The 17,868-nt window shown below is 38.8% G+C and overlaps 1 protein-coding gene across 1 annotated transcript in view; it reads right to left on the bottom strand.

The window, feature by feature from the left end:
* The window catches only part of si:dkey-106n21.1 (solute carrier family 23 member 2), a 43,450-nt gene extending 25,867 nt beyond the window's left edge, over positions 1-17,583 (bottom strand). Inside the window, exons 1-2 of the mRNA XM_053319474.1 lie at positions 17,512-17,583; positions 4,249-4,401 (exon numbers count right to left, since the gene is read on the bottom strand). Coding sequence (XP_053175449.1) covers positions 4,249-4,401; positions 17,512-17,583 — 225 coding nt within the window. The remainder of the gene's footprint in view (positions 1-4,248; positions 4,402-17,511) is intronic.
* Positions 17,584-17,868: the final 285 nt, after the last annotated feature.

Here is a 17,868-nt window from a genome sequence, read left to right as displayed (position 1 = left end):
CTGGTGCGATCTGCTCTGTTGAGCTTGTCGCGAGTTAGAAACAGCTACATCAAAAATAGAAATGCTGCAGATTGATAGCGCTGCGGCGCAGAGAGCCGCTGCTGGGACGTTGCTGAGACGCTGCTGGGACATTGCTGAGACGCTGCTGGGACGCTCCCAGTGGAAACACTCTCATTGATTATAGTGGTACCTATCAGCTCCGGTGACCGCAGCACAGCTGTAATGCGCCGATGATGGACCTGGTGGAAATTGGGCTTTACTCAGAGTCAAGAGCCATCGTCAGCTGTTCTACATAAGAAATAAATGGACGCCATGCCACCTCAAACTTCCCCATTGATTTAGTGTGTATCTCAGATTTGAGCTGCCGTGTGAAAAGGGAGGAGTAGGCTATACTATTTATTTGCTGTTTTTGTGGAAGAAGATCCTCTTTTGGCACACCAGAAATTCCAATAAAAGAATATTGAGCCAGAATGTCGTTAAACCAGAGCATGACCAAAATATATGATAAAGTGTTGCAGGTGCTTGCTTGCACCAATCACAGATAGGGCTGACATCTGGAAATATTTTGGACAGTTTAACCTTGGACATATGAAGCCTATGTACAATCTTAAACTGAATGAGGCTATGCCTCGCACAGATGGAGGAAGAATGATTTCTTTATGCTAACCCTTTGAACCTCAGATATATTTGTCTCCATGTCATTTTCCCAGTTTTCTTTTACGATGGACAAAGAGGATCCTTCCATTTGAAATATAGTTTTGTAAACTGTTCCTCTTACCTCAGATGGGGTTGAATCAGAAGGATTGAATCAAGTGGTGATTTTGGTGGCGGTGAGGGAAATTGAATAAAGTGATTCTGTACAAAATGCCTGACTTGTAGATATCTGAAAAAATCACGAGCTGGTAAAGATTTTCTTTACCAGCTCGTGATCCTGTCTGACCTGATCAAATGACATGAAGATGCCATCCTTATATAACATCTTTATATTCCCCACTCAATTTTCAAGCTACTGAGTAAACATATAATCTAAAAGAGAGGGTGGGAATAAATGATTGGTTGTGATAGAAAAATAAATTTACATGGAGACCAGCCCCAGCCCATAATGTTTTCGAAACTGAGACCAGATTTTTAAGGAGTGACGCACGACCAGATTCTGGCAGGTCTGAGGAATATGTAAGGGAATGGACGAACACAAGAGAGCAGAAAGTGAGATAGGACGACAGGAACCAGATTCTATTTGCAACCAGCCTGAGAGATCCAGGCAAGATGTATCTCATCACCAACATAATAAGTTCCTAATATTGGCGGCCCAATAATAAATCTGAAAATCAGGTAAAGCCATACCACCATGTATTTTAGGTCTTTGCCGGAACATCATTATTAACATTATTCCAAATAAAGGACGAAATGAGACTGTCAAGCTTTGTAAAGAATATTTTTGTCAGGAAATATGGGATGCACTGAAATAAAAATAAACATTTGGGGAGGATGTTCATTTTAATTATGCTGATAAAATTAGCCTTCGAGGGTTGGAAATGGGACTTCGTGATACACACTCCAAGACAATTAAACTTATTATCAATGACTTTGAATGGTAACAAGCGAAGTGAGAGTTGACAAGGTGCTTTTGTAATAGGTAGGAGCTCGCTTTTGTCAAGGTTGAGTTTATAGCCTGAAGAAACTGCCAAAACCTGTGAGGGGGTCAGAAACATACAGAAGGACATCGTCCGCATATAACAAAATTTTGTGTTCCTGATTTGCTCTAAAGATCCCTTTGATATCTGTACACTGTTTGATGGTGGCAAGAGGCTCCATCACTAAGGCAAAAAGCAATGGTGAAGGGGGCAACCCTGTCTGGTCCCCCGCCGAAGAGGAAAATAAGATGAATAATTATCATTAGTTCTGACAGAGGCCAAAGGAGGAACAGTTTGACCCAAGAAATAAAACTACTTCCAAACGATCAAAAGCTTTCTCAGCGTCCAGAGGTACTCTTGGCCCTGGATGCTGAGAGGAGGGTGACGTGTAAAGGATATTAAACACATGCCTGATATTGAAAAATAAATGTCTACTTTTTATAAATCAAGTTTGGTCAGATGATACAGAGAGAGTTAAAGCTCTCGTCAAACACATCTTGGAGTAAGACGTCTTTATTATGCAATCAAACAGAATAGGTTTGCCATCAAAATTCTTATTTGGGAGTGAAACTACCGACAGAAAATCAGAACTGCAATCAGAAAATGTTTTAGTGTAAGAAAAAATAATTTGTGATTAAAATGTGAAAAAACTTTTGTTTGTATATTCAAAAGTTTTACATGCTGGCAAACTGAATCTTGTGGGTGGGACCTACACTGAAAGATGTAAGACTCTAGTCTCTATTGGCCAGAGTGCAATAGATTGACAGTTTGGTGATATCCACAGTTACTATACAAGAGAGGGAGTTTTAAAGTCTATGGAAAAGACAGGAAATCAGTGTGCAGGTATATTTACACATAACTTCCATTTTAGTAATCTTAGTAATCTTAGTAATAGCAAGAGTAATAGCATGTTTTGTGTGTAATGTGCCTTTAAACCAATGGGCAGTCCCCATGATGAATTTTAAAATGCAGGCTAACAAAATGATATGTATTTTTAACCCATTACCGACTAGTAGAACACTGTCAGCTTCAGGCAAACTATGCACACACAGTCGTCTGTCCTCTCTGCTCTGCTTGGGATTTTTTACAGTGCTAGTTTTACAATTTTCAAGACTCTTTTTACACTGGTGTTCTATATGGTAAATGCTTTTTACCAGCTGGTGACCGTGCAACTCTTATAATATGCCCATAAACATGACGCTCACAGTTGAAAATGTGAGATGAACAGTGGTCTCCTACAGCTAAGTCCACTATTTGCCATCTAACATCCAGTCAACCATCCACCCAACCTGCCTCCTAATAAGGCAAAATCATGTTGTCAAGTCACCTTATATTGATATCATCTGAATTGTGTCACCTCCCTGGGTCATAATTACTACCTATAGGCTACTGTCTTTTTTCTTATGAGGATGGACTGTTCTTGTTTCACATCCCCTGCTGGAAGGAATAAACTGAAAATGTTTCAGAAGTTTCATACACCTCAAATAATAGCCAACTTTTTTCTTCTTTTTTTGTGCTGCTGCTTGGTACAAGATGGGGGCTTGAACACACTTGAAAATTGATAATATTAGAGTCTAAAAATATCTAAATTGCCGGTTCATGACCAACACTTCAGAATGCATCCATTTTGCAGGGCTTCCTCGTAACTAATTTTACTGCATGATTCAAATGTCATGGCTGCTTTGCTCTGAAATCAAACTCATGACCTTCTGGTCTTCTGATTTTCTTATGTAATCACAGAAGCAACCAGTGGGCAAGATTTTTTATCGTGTCCTTTTTCCGGCATGTTGACATCTGTATCAGAAATATCCTCTTAATTACTGATTAATCTGTGCAGAACATCCGCCTTCACCCTAGATGTCCTATGTAACCTATGTCACGTTTTCCTTTTTTCTTCTTTTTCTTTTTCCTTTGTTGAATCAATCTCATTTTTATTGTTGTTGCCATGGTGAGCATCTTGCAAGGTCTCTGCTGTCCACATCCGATTAACAAAACAAAAAGCTTGAAAGCTGATGAGTACAGTCAAAACCAATGTTTAGAAGTGTGTTGTGATCATATGTGTAATTAATGTGAAAGATATGGTTGGTAAAGAAAAAAAAGCAACCACACCAAAAACAAAAAAACCTTTTAACCTAATGAATGCTGATTTTGTCCTGTATCTGCTGAAGGTGTACAATGTGTAATGTTTTGCTAATGTATTAACCCTTTCATGCATGAAAGGGTCTGGATTTTTTTTTTCCTAAGCGTTTTTATTTCTCTTTAGGCATCAAATTACATTTATAATAACATAAGTCAACTGATTTACAACCCCAAAAAGTTACTGTAGATGAAGTGGTAGTGTATGAAAGTGTCCGTTGTAGTGGCTGAACAACTATGCCATCAAAATCTATCATCATGCATATAAGAAAACTGCTTTTTTAAATAGCTGTCCACTGTAGTGACCACTGTGCATGAAAGGGTTAGCCATAAAAACTTAACAAAGTGATCATTTATCCAGGTTGTGTGTCTTTCAGCATGTTTTTGGCCTTATTCTGCCCCCCTTAGAGGCAATTACATAATGCAGTTTTAAAGAAGGTGTGTGCAAGAAAAAAAGAAGGGAAAAAAAGACATTCACCTGGAAGCCAAGCAGAATGCAGAGGTACCATGGCGGCCTGTCATTGAGGGAATAAACCAAATCAACACCTTTGTCCACAGTCTCCTCCAGGGCCTCTGTGTGTGGTTCCCCGATGTTAACTGTCAGCTGTGGCTGTTCATCACTGTCTTTTCCCTTGAAAACACACAGGGCAAAGGCAAACAAATCATCAATCCATCACCAATGAAACATTAGATGAAAAACAATATTTTCTTATGTTTTATTCCACCCTGGATACTTGGAAACCAGCTCCCTGATCAAATTTTTCTGACAGCACAAACATACCTTACACCCGTCACTGTTCTGTGAGCATACCAGAGACACGTGCAGAGCCAAAGGTTCTCTAATGGCTTTGTTTTTGCTTTGTCTTTGGGATACAAGGGGCCTCAGAGAAAACCTAATTTTCACTGTAATGTACAGCTGTTGGTTTAGTTAAGTCAGATGTAAGACATAAATAATGAGTGTACGCAATTCAATTAGTGTGAGTAATGGCTTTTGGAACATCTATGTGGGCGATAGTGGAAGGTACGTGGGGTGAATAGCATACCTTCTCCCAAATTCTATCAAGATGCTGCTGATGTGGGTGCACAGAGCTGAACTGCTCTAATGGTCTGCCCTCACAACATTTTTATTTATCTTTTATAGATTATTTCATGTTTTTAGAGAGAATCACATTTATTTGTTACATTAGAACAAGTTGCGTTGTGCCATATGGCATAACATACAGTTTAAGACTAAATTCTGTCACTTTTAGAAATCATGTGTTAAATTAAGATTGGATACTTTGACAGTGAGTTTTCTAGGTTGGGGTAAAACTTGTTTAGTGTGGTTGTACTTGCAGCTACACAGCTAACCCTTTGTTGTTGAGCCATAGTGCCTAGTACCTGCTAAAAGTGGTTACATGCAGATGAAATCAGGCATTTCTGCTTTGCATTTATTACATTACATGTTAATGAATGCAATGCAATGCATCCGTGCAGGTATGTGTGTGTGTGTCATATTGTTCTCCGGGGGGGGGAAGGCAATAATTAAGTAGACATGTAGACATTTCCATTCATTTGAATTAATTCAGTATATAGCATGGGGATGTTTAGCTTGCTGGCAGTGTTCCATGTCACATGTAACAAAACATGCAAACAGACTCATGAGAAACAGCTGCCAACACCTTTTTGTAGGTGATCACAGAAACTATTTATAAAAATGTAACATAACCAGTGAAAACTGGCACAGTCTATATGTTGCTTTCAACAAATTAATCCGGGGGAATGGGATTTACTAGCATACATTTTGACATTATTTTTCTTCCTTGCCTTTGCTGGGGCATTGTTGGGTTTCTTATAGTGCATTACAATCACCTGTCAAGTGTTGCAATAATGTGAAACCACTGCCAGGTATATATATTACACCACGGACATACATTCAGTCAAAAATTCCAGTTCCAGAGTATCCTGAAATAATTGGCTGCACCTGGTGAAACTGGTGAAAGGTTATTTTTGTTGCACAAGCTTTTATCTTATCAGCCCATTTTCCTCTGATGGATACACTTTTCTGACTTGTTCGTTGTGTGTGCATTGCAGGCCTGGAATTTCATCATTTTAGGGGGGCAAAGCCGCTTGGTCTTTTGTGCCATAAAACAAAACAATGAAGTCCACGTCCATAATGAATTTAATTTAAGGACCAATGACACTTCTGAGGAAGATTAGAGTCTCAGTCGAAACTGTCAAGCAGGTAAAGAAACATCTCTTACATTTTTAACCACAAGAGGCTGGGGTGTGTTTGATTAAGTCTCCTGGTTGGCCTCCTGGTTGGCCGGTGATAGATGGGTGTCAAACTGTCATTATAGCCCATCCGAGCGGTTCATGACAGGTTTGAATCAAACCCACCACGATGATGTACAGGGCCTGAAATTCATTTTTCACAATAGGGGGGATTTTACTTTGTCCTATTCTTACCGCAGATTGTATAGGGTTAGTCACCTGCAACTTCATTAGGAACATGTACAATATAATTCAATCCAATACAACAGCTCTGCTAAAAATTCTGCTTTTTTTTAAGTTTATACATTTTCAGTTTTTGTTGACATTGTTAAAAAATGGATAATTCTACTTTATTTATTACTGAGGTCATACTAAGTGGTGATGGTGTACTTTGGTGCATTACATTGAATGGTGTTCCCAATAGTTTGCCCTCCCTATGTATGTTAATGGAGTGGACAAAATATTAGGAACGCTATTCAATAAAATGCACCCTTACACACCACAATCACTCAATAATGAAAATAAAGCAGAATTTTCACCCTCTTGTCAAAAAATGTATAAGAATTTATAGCAGAGCTGCTGTATTGGATTAAATTAGATTGGAAGCCATTGAGTCTATCTTATCTAGTTAACTTATTCTCTGAACTATATAGTAATTACAAGTTATATAGTTAAGTAGTTATATTCAGTTTCAGTAGCATTAGCATCACGTTTTTGTTGAATCTGCCTCACTCTCTCTCTCTTCAGGTCTGTTGAATGAGAAACATCTGAGTGACTTAAAATTGACATAGCATTTTACACATTGCGCCGCTAATATCAGCTGTTTAGTTGGAGCCGTTCATATCTCTGAGCTGGTTAACCTGAAACTTGTTACTATAGTAACGTCACAGTCACCTGAGGATTAACATTGTTAACGTTGACATCACATGGCGCTTTTTTCATTTGTTTTTCGGCCTCCGCTGTTTTGTTCTGAGCAGGTTCTGCCTCAGATGATGTAGATTTATGTTTTAACCAACGGCCTGTGTTTGTTTCCTTAAACGTAATATCACTGTTAGCTTGTTTGTGTTTGTTTCCTTAAACGTAATATCACTGTTAGCTTGTCTGTGTTTGTTTCCTTAAACTTAATATCACTGTTAGCTTGTCTGTGTTATGCTAGCGGGAGGTAGAGCTACAAGTGTGTTCAGGGTCAAATTCAGACAGTCAGACACAGCAGCTCTGGCCAAGAGGCTGACTACAAAACCGCAAAATCAACTGGGGCAGTGAAGGGGGGGGGGGGGGGGCATCAAGGCCACTGTAGCCTCAAGGCAGATATTTTTTTCAAGGGCACAAGGCCAAATTGCGAGGGCCCGAGGGCCGTGGCCCTTGTGGCCCCTTGAGAAATTCCTGCCCTGGTTCACAGACAGTGATCTGAAACCTGAAAATAAGAATTGTTGTGTTTTTGTTATCTTTGAATGAGCCCTTTATATCTGAATAAGCAGAGCGGGTCTTCTTCCATGGAGCCCTCCGTGTTTTTTCAACAGACCAGAAATAGACACTGGTTCTAAGAGAGGGCCTTTTGCAGTTTTTGCCCCCAAAGTTTCATGGTCACCAATGTTTCTTCTACATGTTCGGAAAGGAAGGGGGGAGGGTATTCAGTTCGTTGAAATCTGCAAACTGACAATCCTGCTGTTCTTTTAATGGATCTAACAGTTTACATTACACCATCCCTTACTCACTTTCCTGGTATTGAATGATAGATGAATGCAAAAATGTATTTACTGTTTTGGTGCAGTTTGTCACCTCTGAATTTATCTTAAGCTTTGATCAAGCATATGAGTCAACAGAAACTTATGAATTGTGTTTAGAATGAAAAAATAATTGTAGCATGAACCATTTCACTGATTGGTACGATAATAAACTATCAGTCTGCTCATTGCAACATCGCTCTAACAGACTATTTTTTGATTGTGATCACTTGCTGAGTATTTAAGTGTGACATGATTTTTTTCTTCATTTCTTCATTTTTTTTTGGGGGGGTGGATTTTAATAGATTTAAAATTAAACAGATGAAAACACATTGAATTCCCTTCAACCCATTCCCTTGTTGTGTAGCTATTCAGTCTTAATCATTTTCTGATGTCCAGACCTCTTTACATTTATTTTTGTCTTTGACCACCGTTCAGATGTCTGGAATATGATGCTAACAGCGCCAGAAACGAATATGGTAGTAACAAGATATTTTACATCAAAGTGTGGATAGAATAACATACTTTATGTTTGCTCAGTCATTAACCTTTGCTAGACTCACCTCAATTTAAACTTACAAAAATGTCAAACGAATGGTGAGACTGGAGATCTTATCTGTATTTCTCCTACATCCTTAAATGGGTTTAATTCCTGGAAAGATGCATTTATCTTTGCTATGTAAATATTTTTGATGAGATCAAGCACAAGGCACACCATAAAGGAAAAATGGACATAAAGTGTGGTTCTCTGGTGTGAAGAGGTTTGTTGATAAGTTACATTGGCTTTTTTTTTCTCCCAGCTTCCAAAAACAGAAAAGGACAGTCAGGTAGTTTCGTATAGAGAGTAATAAATCTTGATGCTATAGTGTTTTATATTTGTTTTTCATGATACACACATACAAGCATTTTAAAAACTCATGAGGATTTATAAACAAAATGTGGTTGATAAGCATGTCCATCTACCATGAAGTGGTCAGGATGAGGATATAGTCACTGTTTGATACGACAAGAAAAATGTGCAATTTAACTGCCAAAAAGGAAGATGTCTAAGTTTTCCCATAGCGCCTGAACACAACATCGACTCTCAAAACTCCAAACAAAAATGTAACCAAGTCCACAAATCTAAACCTCCAAAATACAAATGGTAAAACATTTTATTTATGTATAAACAAAGACCATTGTGTCACTAATATTGAAAGTTAATTCTCCCCATACACTTGGTTGTAGGTGAGAGTTGTATCCCTGTGATGAACAGGTAGCCTGTCTTATCCAGGGTTTTAGTGGAGTTTCTTTGGCATCCTTTGGGAAAAAGCGATCGCCCATGATGACGGATGTAAGTGTGACTACTAAGACAGAGTGATCCTTAAGGGCCACTTGATATGTTAGACCAGGGGCTGTCTTCAAATGCAAAGAGGTCAACTCTCTCTTAAAACAGGCCACATGGGACAGATCACTTTCCTTAGGGTTTGTCCAAACACTTCTAAGGATATGTCTGTTTGAAGTGTGGCTGATGTGGTAGTTACATGCGTGTACACTGTAAAATCAATGTGTAACACATGCAACAAAATATTTTGTAGCCCAAACTTTTAAAAATCTGTTTAAAGAATTATACAGGATTATATTTTCTTTATTATATATGTAGATGCTCTGTAATATGGGATGTCTTATGTGACCCATGAGTTGTCTTCAGATGCAAAGAGGTCAGTTCCCTCTTAATACAGTCCACATGGGATAGATCAGTTTCCAAAAGGGTTTGAACAGACTCTCTTGAGGATGTGTCCGTGTGTTTGAAGTGTAAGCAAGTAAGTAGAGGACACCCATGTTTTAATTGTAAAAGAGGTATTCAGGGAGGTATTTTGAGAGTGGAAGAGATGGGGGGTTTAGTATTGACATGTGAGCTGACATTACAAGGAAAGGGTGTGGCAAATGCAGCTGGAATCTTGTAAAAAGAAAGAGAAGAATAGCTTAACAAAGAAATTGTTCTAGAAACTCTGAAACATGCAGTAGTTCATATTGTTTTCTTCAAAATCACAATGAGAAAAAAAAAGGAAAGGTGCTTTATAAAGTGAAAAAATTAAAAAATGATGAAAAAGGTGTCTTTACATGCAGCGGATAACAGTGTTCATAAAATAGCCCATATTAAACAAGAAGCCTCTGTGTTACATAGCCTGCAGTAAGGTTAAACAAATATGGGATCTATATATTTTGGAAGTGGATGAAAAGGACAAAGACATATTATGACAGGGCTTTGATTTTTTTTTACAGAAAACCTGTAATGTAATACTGTAAAATAGCATGAGATTCCTAAAATTTGAACTTCCTTTTTTGCGGGTCAGGGACCCCTGACAACACCCCCGTTACACCCTCAATCTGAACCCTGGTTTTATAACTGCGTAAAGAACCTGGATGGTTATGTTTCACTTCACTGTGTGCACTGTACTTTTTTTTTCTAAGCCTTTTGTAGCCCCTGACCTTAGGGTTAGGTTACCTTACGAGAGGATTTGCAAAATTATAACATCAGACAAGATTACAAACCATCTAGCATGTCAAGTTAATGGTTAGGGCCCAAAGTTAATATTTCCTGAGCAAAATTGCAGATAATTATGGTTAAAGAGCTTAAGAAACAAAATAAGCCTTCTAAGCCTCCTTCAAAACTGATATTGGTGGTTGATGCCTCTCGTTATCTGGCTTTTTCTCCACATATGACTATTGCACCATCTTACTCTATGGGTGTCAAACATACTCGAGCCAAAACGCAAGATAACATCAAGACTCCGGCTTGAGTCAGACTCCCATTTTTGGATATTTCACACCAAAGAGCTACATCTAAGGACGTGCCACATGCTGCAGTAATCAATGTGAAACCTGCTGTGACACAGAGGGTGAGTCTGGCATTCAGTCAGGACTTCAAACAAAAAGAAAATACCTTTTTGTGCACATCTCATTATAGCATCTGTCTCACACAAGAGTCACATGACAAAGGCAGACCGTGCAGATATGGTCCCATCTGCACCACATTTCCTCTGTGTCTTTGATTTACTCTCACATTGCAAAGCTCTCAGCAGGTAGTGCTCGCTTCAGTGATTACACAGCCGCTTGCTTCCATCTAGTGGTTATCTACCTGCACTCCAGTACTCCTGTAACCAGAGGACAGGAAGCAGTGGAAGTAGTGGAAGTAATGTTTCATGGGTTTGTTCATCCAGATACAAAATCTAGCCAGGTTTTATTCGCTTAAATTTCAAGGTTCACTGTTTTCAGACTAGAGGGTGTTCACTGAAATTATTGATTTTAAAATGTTCTTTCATAACACATCCCATTGTCTGCAGGGATAAAATAAATATTGTGTGAAAGCCCTGCATACACACTTAGAACTGGTTTTCTCAGTTGTCCCCACATGATATTTATTAATGAAGTTAATTACTACAGCTGTCAAATAAACAAAATAATAATAATAATAGTACAATTTATTAGCATAGCCCCTTTTCAAAACAAGGTTTACAAGGGTAAAAACAAGGAAGTATAATACAAGGGTCAAAGAAAAGCTAGAGTATATAAGTCAAGTCAAGCTATAGACTTCACCCTCATTATATCTTCTGGAAGATTGTTCCAAACTCTGGGGGCCCTGATTGGAAACACTCACCTTTGTTTTTACCCAGGGTTTAGGAACCACCAGGAGAGCAGCATTTAAGGACCTCAGGGACCGTGATGGCACAGGGGGAGTTGAAAAGGTCAGAAAAATAGCTTGGCGCCACACCATTCTGGGCTTTACAAGTGATAAGTTAAGTTTTCCAATGAACCCAGTTAGTGTAAAGATGACTCAGTGTGATGTGTTCTTGTTTTCTGGTATCCTTCCCAGTTAAGACAAGGTGAAACTGTATCAAAACATAAAAGACAATGGTAGTGCCTATCGTTTTACATCACAACAGTGGTGGTTCGGTGGCTGGTCAATGGGCGTAACATAGTAAAGGAGTCTCCGTGTGGCCATATCACCACATGTAACAAAACAGCTAGCATTAGCAAGCATTACCTGAGCCTCAGAAGACAGCCGTCAGCTGTTTGCCAGCCCCTGAACCACCACTGTCTTTAATATTTTAATACAGCTTCATCTTGTCTTACCTGCAGCTAACATGTTTTGGTCCAACTTCATGTTGCTGATGAATTCACTGTAGACCCTGTTGCTGCCTCTGCCATTGCTGTTTATGTTGAGAAGCTAGAGCTGAATGTTCCAGACCACCGGACTCCTGCTAGGTATCGAAATTTGCTACCGAATGACAATTATTTATTTATTTATTGATGCTAACTAGTCTCTAAGCAATTCAGTTGATGCCATAAACGTTTCAAGGTTCGGCACCCAGCCCTACTAGCACACCAGCATTAGCATCAGCTTGGTCTGAGGTCCTCCGCTGCCCTAGATTAGCTACAGATGTTCCCAAACCAGCCTTCCCTGATGCTTTTTACCGGCACAGCACTGGCGTTAGACCAAAAGCCTCTTGTCTGACTTATAATAATTACTGTTAAGGCTAATCAAACCCAAGAAATAGTCTAGAAACTACTGGTAGGCCAGAAGAAACACTGCTAACTTTGCACCTGAGGCTGGCACAACTTCTTATTGGGGGACTCTATAACCAAGCATGTAAGAATGGCAAAAACCAAAATAACACATTTGTCAGGGAACTAAAAGAGATGTTGCCAACTGAGCGACTGTCAGTTGCAACAGACACACATTTCTTGACCAATACCAACTTTTGGGAAAGGTATTGAATCTTTTAGCAGACGTCTTCTGGATATGGGTTAGGGTTAGGGTTAAGGACCAATTTAAACCTGATGGAGTTCATCCAAACATCATTAGATCCAGACTCCTTGGCAGCAATCTACATCATGATCTTGGGATGCTAAACCCAAACAAGACTGTGTGGATAAGTGCTTCCTCACCTTGCTCAAGGAATTAGTTAATACTGCCAGGCTGAAGTTCTGTCAAACTGATGAACTATTGAACAGCAAGAACCATAGTCATCACCACTCAGGTATCCACCAGAGATGAGACGGACCCCATGGCACTTCATTGGCATAGTCAAACACAGCATAGAAATCACAGAACATCTGGTACACTGATAGAGGCTTGTCCTCAAAATGATCATTTAGATAGATTAATCCTGAATGAAGACATAAACAATCATATTAATAAGAAATACATTACTGAATAGATTTGAACTCAGCCAACATTTAAATGAAGCCACTCATCAGAACATTAACTTGTATTAAATTAACTGAGCTTTACTAGGCTGTCACCATATATGACCATTGCATCGTATGTGTTGTCTCCGTGGTTACAGCATTTTAAGGTGTTCAACAGTGTTTCAAATCATATCCTAAAAACTATAAATGCATCTGTTCAAACAGGCATCCTCCCAGATTCCTTCCAAAGAAGTGTTGTAATACCCTTTCTAAAGAAACCCAATTTAGACTGTAATACACTGATAAGCTGATAATCCAATTTTAGTAAGAAACTTGAAAGTGTAAATAAACTAAATTTATTTCAGGGAAGCTTAAGAACATATCACATGACTGAAACTGCTTTTACTAAAACAAACAGTGTCTTCAGATTAAATTCTGATGAAAATAAAAATCTCAATTCTTATCTTGTAGGTCATAAGTCTACTATGTGGAGTGTTTGATACGGTTGACCATGATATAATAATCAATCATCTTGAAAAATTGCTTGGTCTGTCTGGCTTTGAAATGTAAGTTTACAAGTCTTGGTGGTATCCTAGATTCAGATCTAAGCTTCCGGTCCCGCATTAACAATTTTTCCAAAGAAACATAGGTGAAGTGCAACCATTCATAAATCTAAAAGATGCTTAAAAAAACCCTGCAGCTAGAACCAAGACGGAGCACATTAGTCCAGTTTTAGCTGCTCTGCACTTGGATTCTGTAACATTTAGAATTGACTTTTAGGTTGGCCTTCTCGTGTACAAAGCCCTAATGGGTTAGGACCAAGCTACATTGCTAACTCCCTTGTTAACTCTTTGCCCTCAAGAACACTGCAATCATGTTTAGCTGGTGTATTGGAGGTTCTCAGCAAGAGCCGAAAGAAAATAAGGAACACAGCATTTGTCAACTATGCTTTACAACTATGGAACAGCTACGAAAGTTTTTAATAGACAGCAAAAAACATATCTATTAACTTTTAGCACTTTCAGCTTTTAACTAGCTACAACTTTCCTCATACAGCCAAACTCTCAATGCATTGCTGCTTCTTTCAAAATGTTGTTTATTATTTGATTTGCATTGCATATGCATTCTATGTGTTATATTTTTTTAACTTTATTTTTATACATTATTAGTATTATTCAGTGGGTTATACCTGTTATGCATTCTATGTACTGTATTATCTAGTGAGGATTATTCTACATCTTATGTTACATTAATGCTTTTTGCTGTTTTTAAATCATATTCTTCATGTAAAACACTTGGTTTGGACCTGGATAAGAGACAGTGTCGAAAGCTTTACTAAAAATACTGGCAGAGGCAGAATTAACCCTCTCGTTGTCCTCAGGTCAAGGAAGGACAGAAGGAAGGAAATGAGTAAGGAGGAAAAGAGGAAGGAAGGAAGGAAGGAAGGAAAGGAGTAAGGAGGGAGGGAGGAAAGGAGGAAGGAAGGGAGGTAAGGAGGAATAGAGGAAGCAAGGAAGCAAAGGAGTAAGGAGGGAAGGAAGGAAGGAAAGGTGTAAGGAATTTAGGAGAGAAAGAAGGAAGGAAAGAAAGAAAGGAGTAAGGAGGGAGGAAGGAAGGAGAAGGGAGCAAAGAAAGAGGGGAGGAGGGGAAGAAGGAAGGAAAAATTTAAGAGGGAAGAAGGAAGGAAAGAAGGAACAGTCAAAAGAGACGGGGTCAATTTGACCCGGGAGGACGACAGGAGGGTTAAAATATCAATACAGTAACTGTTTACATTCTGGAAACTGGAGCTAGTTAAAGTACTTTCCTGTAAGATAAAGTACAGCATGAAGTGAAGAACGAGCACAGTAAAATATTAATACGATAGAGCGTGGTCCAGTAAGTGTGGTTAATCATCACTGAAGCTGGACAGCGTGATTATTTAGTGCTCAGCATCATGTGCTGAGATGTGTGTCGTCCACGTCACAGCTGGGATGATACGGATTGATGAAAGACCGATTGCTCTGCTGACTACATGGATGTTCTTCAAGTGGCTCCTTGAGTCAGTAACTGAAGCTCACTGTGTGTTCCCGGATGGCTGATGGTAAATGTTCAGTCTGATGCTGAGATTTTTTAATGTCTAAACCATCTCAACACTCATTTTCTTAAAAACGGTGGGCGGGCAACTCCACAAAGTTATTATGCATTAGGCAGATAGGCAGATGGGCAGATGTCCAGCAGCAGCTCTGAGAAATGTACTGTTTGTCCAGAGTTTCCTGTCCAACAACCAAGTTCACAGAAAAAACACTCACATAACTTGTCAGCCCAGCAGCTAACCTGACACTGAGGTCAAGCTCACCAAGGCTCCATTAAAGCCAACAGCAGATACATCAGTGTTGAATCAAACCATTCAGAATTGCCAATGTGTACCATTTTCTACATTTTTACAGTATCTCTTCTTCTGTGGCTACTAGACTCCCATTAACCTGCTTTTCCTGCTTTGAGTCTTTTCTAAATTTTGATATACATAGCTACAATATAAGGCATGATAATCATTGTTATCCTCAAAAATGTTACTGACGATCTAGAATTGAATTTCATTGATAACCTCAACTCTAAGGGAACTAAACTGAGCTGTTCATACTGTTAGTGCAGCATACTAGCAGACACTTGACGGAGTTTGTGCTCACTGATTTCCACACTCTCACATGAACATGCATGAACAAATATACATACTGCATTTGCCATATTTAACAGCGCTGGCATATTTTCTATCCTCGTTATTAATACTGCTGCTTATTTTCTACTGTTCTATTTTTAGGTGAGATATTTTCATATTAAGCATAATAACTGTTCTAAGTGAATTGTTTAACTGCTATGACCACAGTTTTACAGATTTGCAATGACTAAAATACTAGAATGATCCTCAAACCTTATTATCAACATCAAACCAGCCAATGTGAAGCCTAAGGATCAGATGTAGTGTACCGTGACAAGATTCCTCTGACCTGAAGATGCCAAAGTCTAAAGACAGGTAAAAAGAGAAGTAAGCTAAGCAGATAAGTAGTTTTTGTTTCACATGACTCCAGCCTTTGTTTGGAGTTTTTGCATCTCTGACTTTGTGTTGATACCCGAAACCCTAAATGGTCTGGGGCTCTTCCTAATTGCCCCTGGACTGCAAGCTACACTGGCAGACAAAAGCTTACTTGTTTAAACAGCAAGAAAAAAAACTATATTTGTTCACCCATTTACAAATGTGACCATGGGAGCAAAAACACAAAATCTGTATCAGGTATGCTAAATATATAAAAGTCTTGCTTCCATTAAATTATTATAAAACTGAAATGCAGGCATCTACTGTACATACATGTGAGGTATAGGATATGGCTCTCATCACCTAACAGACAGAATTGAAAAAGTACACTTTACTACGCTGTTGATTGCTTCACTTGCACAAATTGTTTGGTCTCGCTGTCAAAGACATGTATCCTCATCTGCTTCCATTTTATTATGGCTTGAATCAGTTATCTATTAGCCAAAAGTAGGGACTGCCGGGATCGGTCACATGTTAAATGCATTTGATGTTTCTAGCTCTAAACACTGCAGAAAATCTTAAAAAGGCACTAAATATCACAATCAGCTGTTAAAATCAAGTCTTCTATAGGATGAGAATATCTGCTAGTGTGTGATGATGTATCTTGGATGTCTTGAGTAGAACCATAACCTTATTTTATTTTTTTGTTTATTTTTGAAAATCATAACCATCTTTCAGATTTAGGCAGCTGCTACTGAGAAGGAAAAGGCTAAATGAAAACTTAATTTGGATGCCAAACTCAACAAACTCAATCTTTTGAATTTATTTTATGATGGAAGTTCAAATGTTGGGCCTTGTACCGGATAGTGTCAAGTACGTAATACACAATACATGGAAAAATATTTTGCATGTTGACGTGTTCACACATCTGCTGTTTGAGGCTGTTTGTTTTGTGTTCCTGGTCTAAATTCTTCACTTCATTTGGATGGAGAGAAAACAAAAAGGGGGAAACAACAACCCTGGAATCAGCTGTGTACACTTGAACTCCACATGTAGTAAGACCTTTCACCACACACACACACACACACACACACACACACACACATACATAAACCACAGGTTGCCACTTCAGTATCTTCTATTCAGTTCATGTTTCTTGGTTAAAGTCGTATCAAAGAGTATTTCTTGTTTTAGCCTGGAGCTCTTTGATCTGTCTCAACTACATTCAACACTGATATTAACCACATACTTTGAAACCATGCAATTGATTCCACTGGAATATCAGTAGACCACACTTTAGTCATTTCACATTCCACAGTGGCTTACTTTTAGCTCTCGCTGGTGTAATGCTGGAAGAAAATAGCACCATGCTCTACTGTGGGGAGCGGTAATTAATGCATTCAATAATAATAATAATAAAAATAATAAATAACTATATCAAAACTTTTCACATTTAGAAGATTCACATGTAGCTGTGTTTATTCCCACATCCTCACCCAGAGTTTGACAGTTAGATTTTGCTGGTGACACAAACCAAAAATTAAGAATTAAGAAAAAACTAAGATGACACTTCACTTACCCCAAATGCGGGATTGTCGGTCCCCTGCTCCTTCAGTCCCAGCTCTATTTTCGCCTCTGTAGTTAGATGCATTCTTGTGAACACGACAAGGTGGTGTGTAGTTGCTTCTGAGGGGAGCGAAGTGGACTTCAGACAGAAACACACACTGTGGGAGTAAAACTCTGACTGCAGACTTAAAGGGGGCAACGTGAACTACCGCTTCACATCACCACGGAAACTGAATATTACAGTGAGTGTAAAAGGAGAGTGGCTAAGTTATTTTGTAATCTCCCCTTCAGCTGAAATGTCTCTGGTCTGCCTCAAGCGAATGTAGGCTTTATTTACCCTGACTTACGGTCATGTGCCTACTGTTGTGTG

The sequence above is a fragment of the Scomber japonicus genome, chromosome 5 (assembly GCF_027409825.1).
Source record: "Scomber japonicus isolate fScoJap1 chromosome 5, fScoJap1.pri, whole genome shotgun sequence".
NCBI classification, from domain to species: Eukaryota; Metazoa; Chordata; class Actinopteri; order Scombriformes; family Scombridae; genus Scomber; species Scomber japonicus.
The sequence above is the reverse complement of the archived record's forward strand: the minus strand, read 5'-3'. Positions and strand labels throughout refer to the sequence as shown.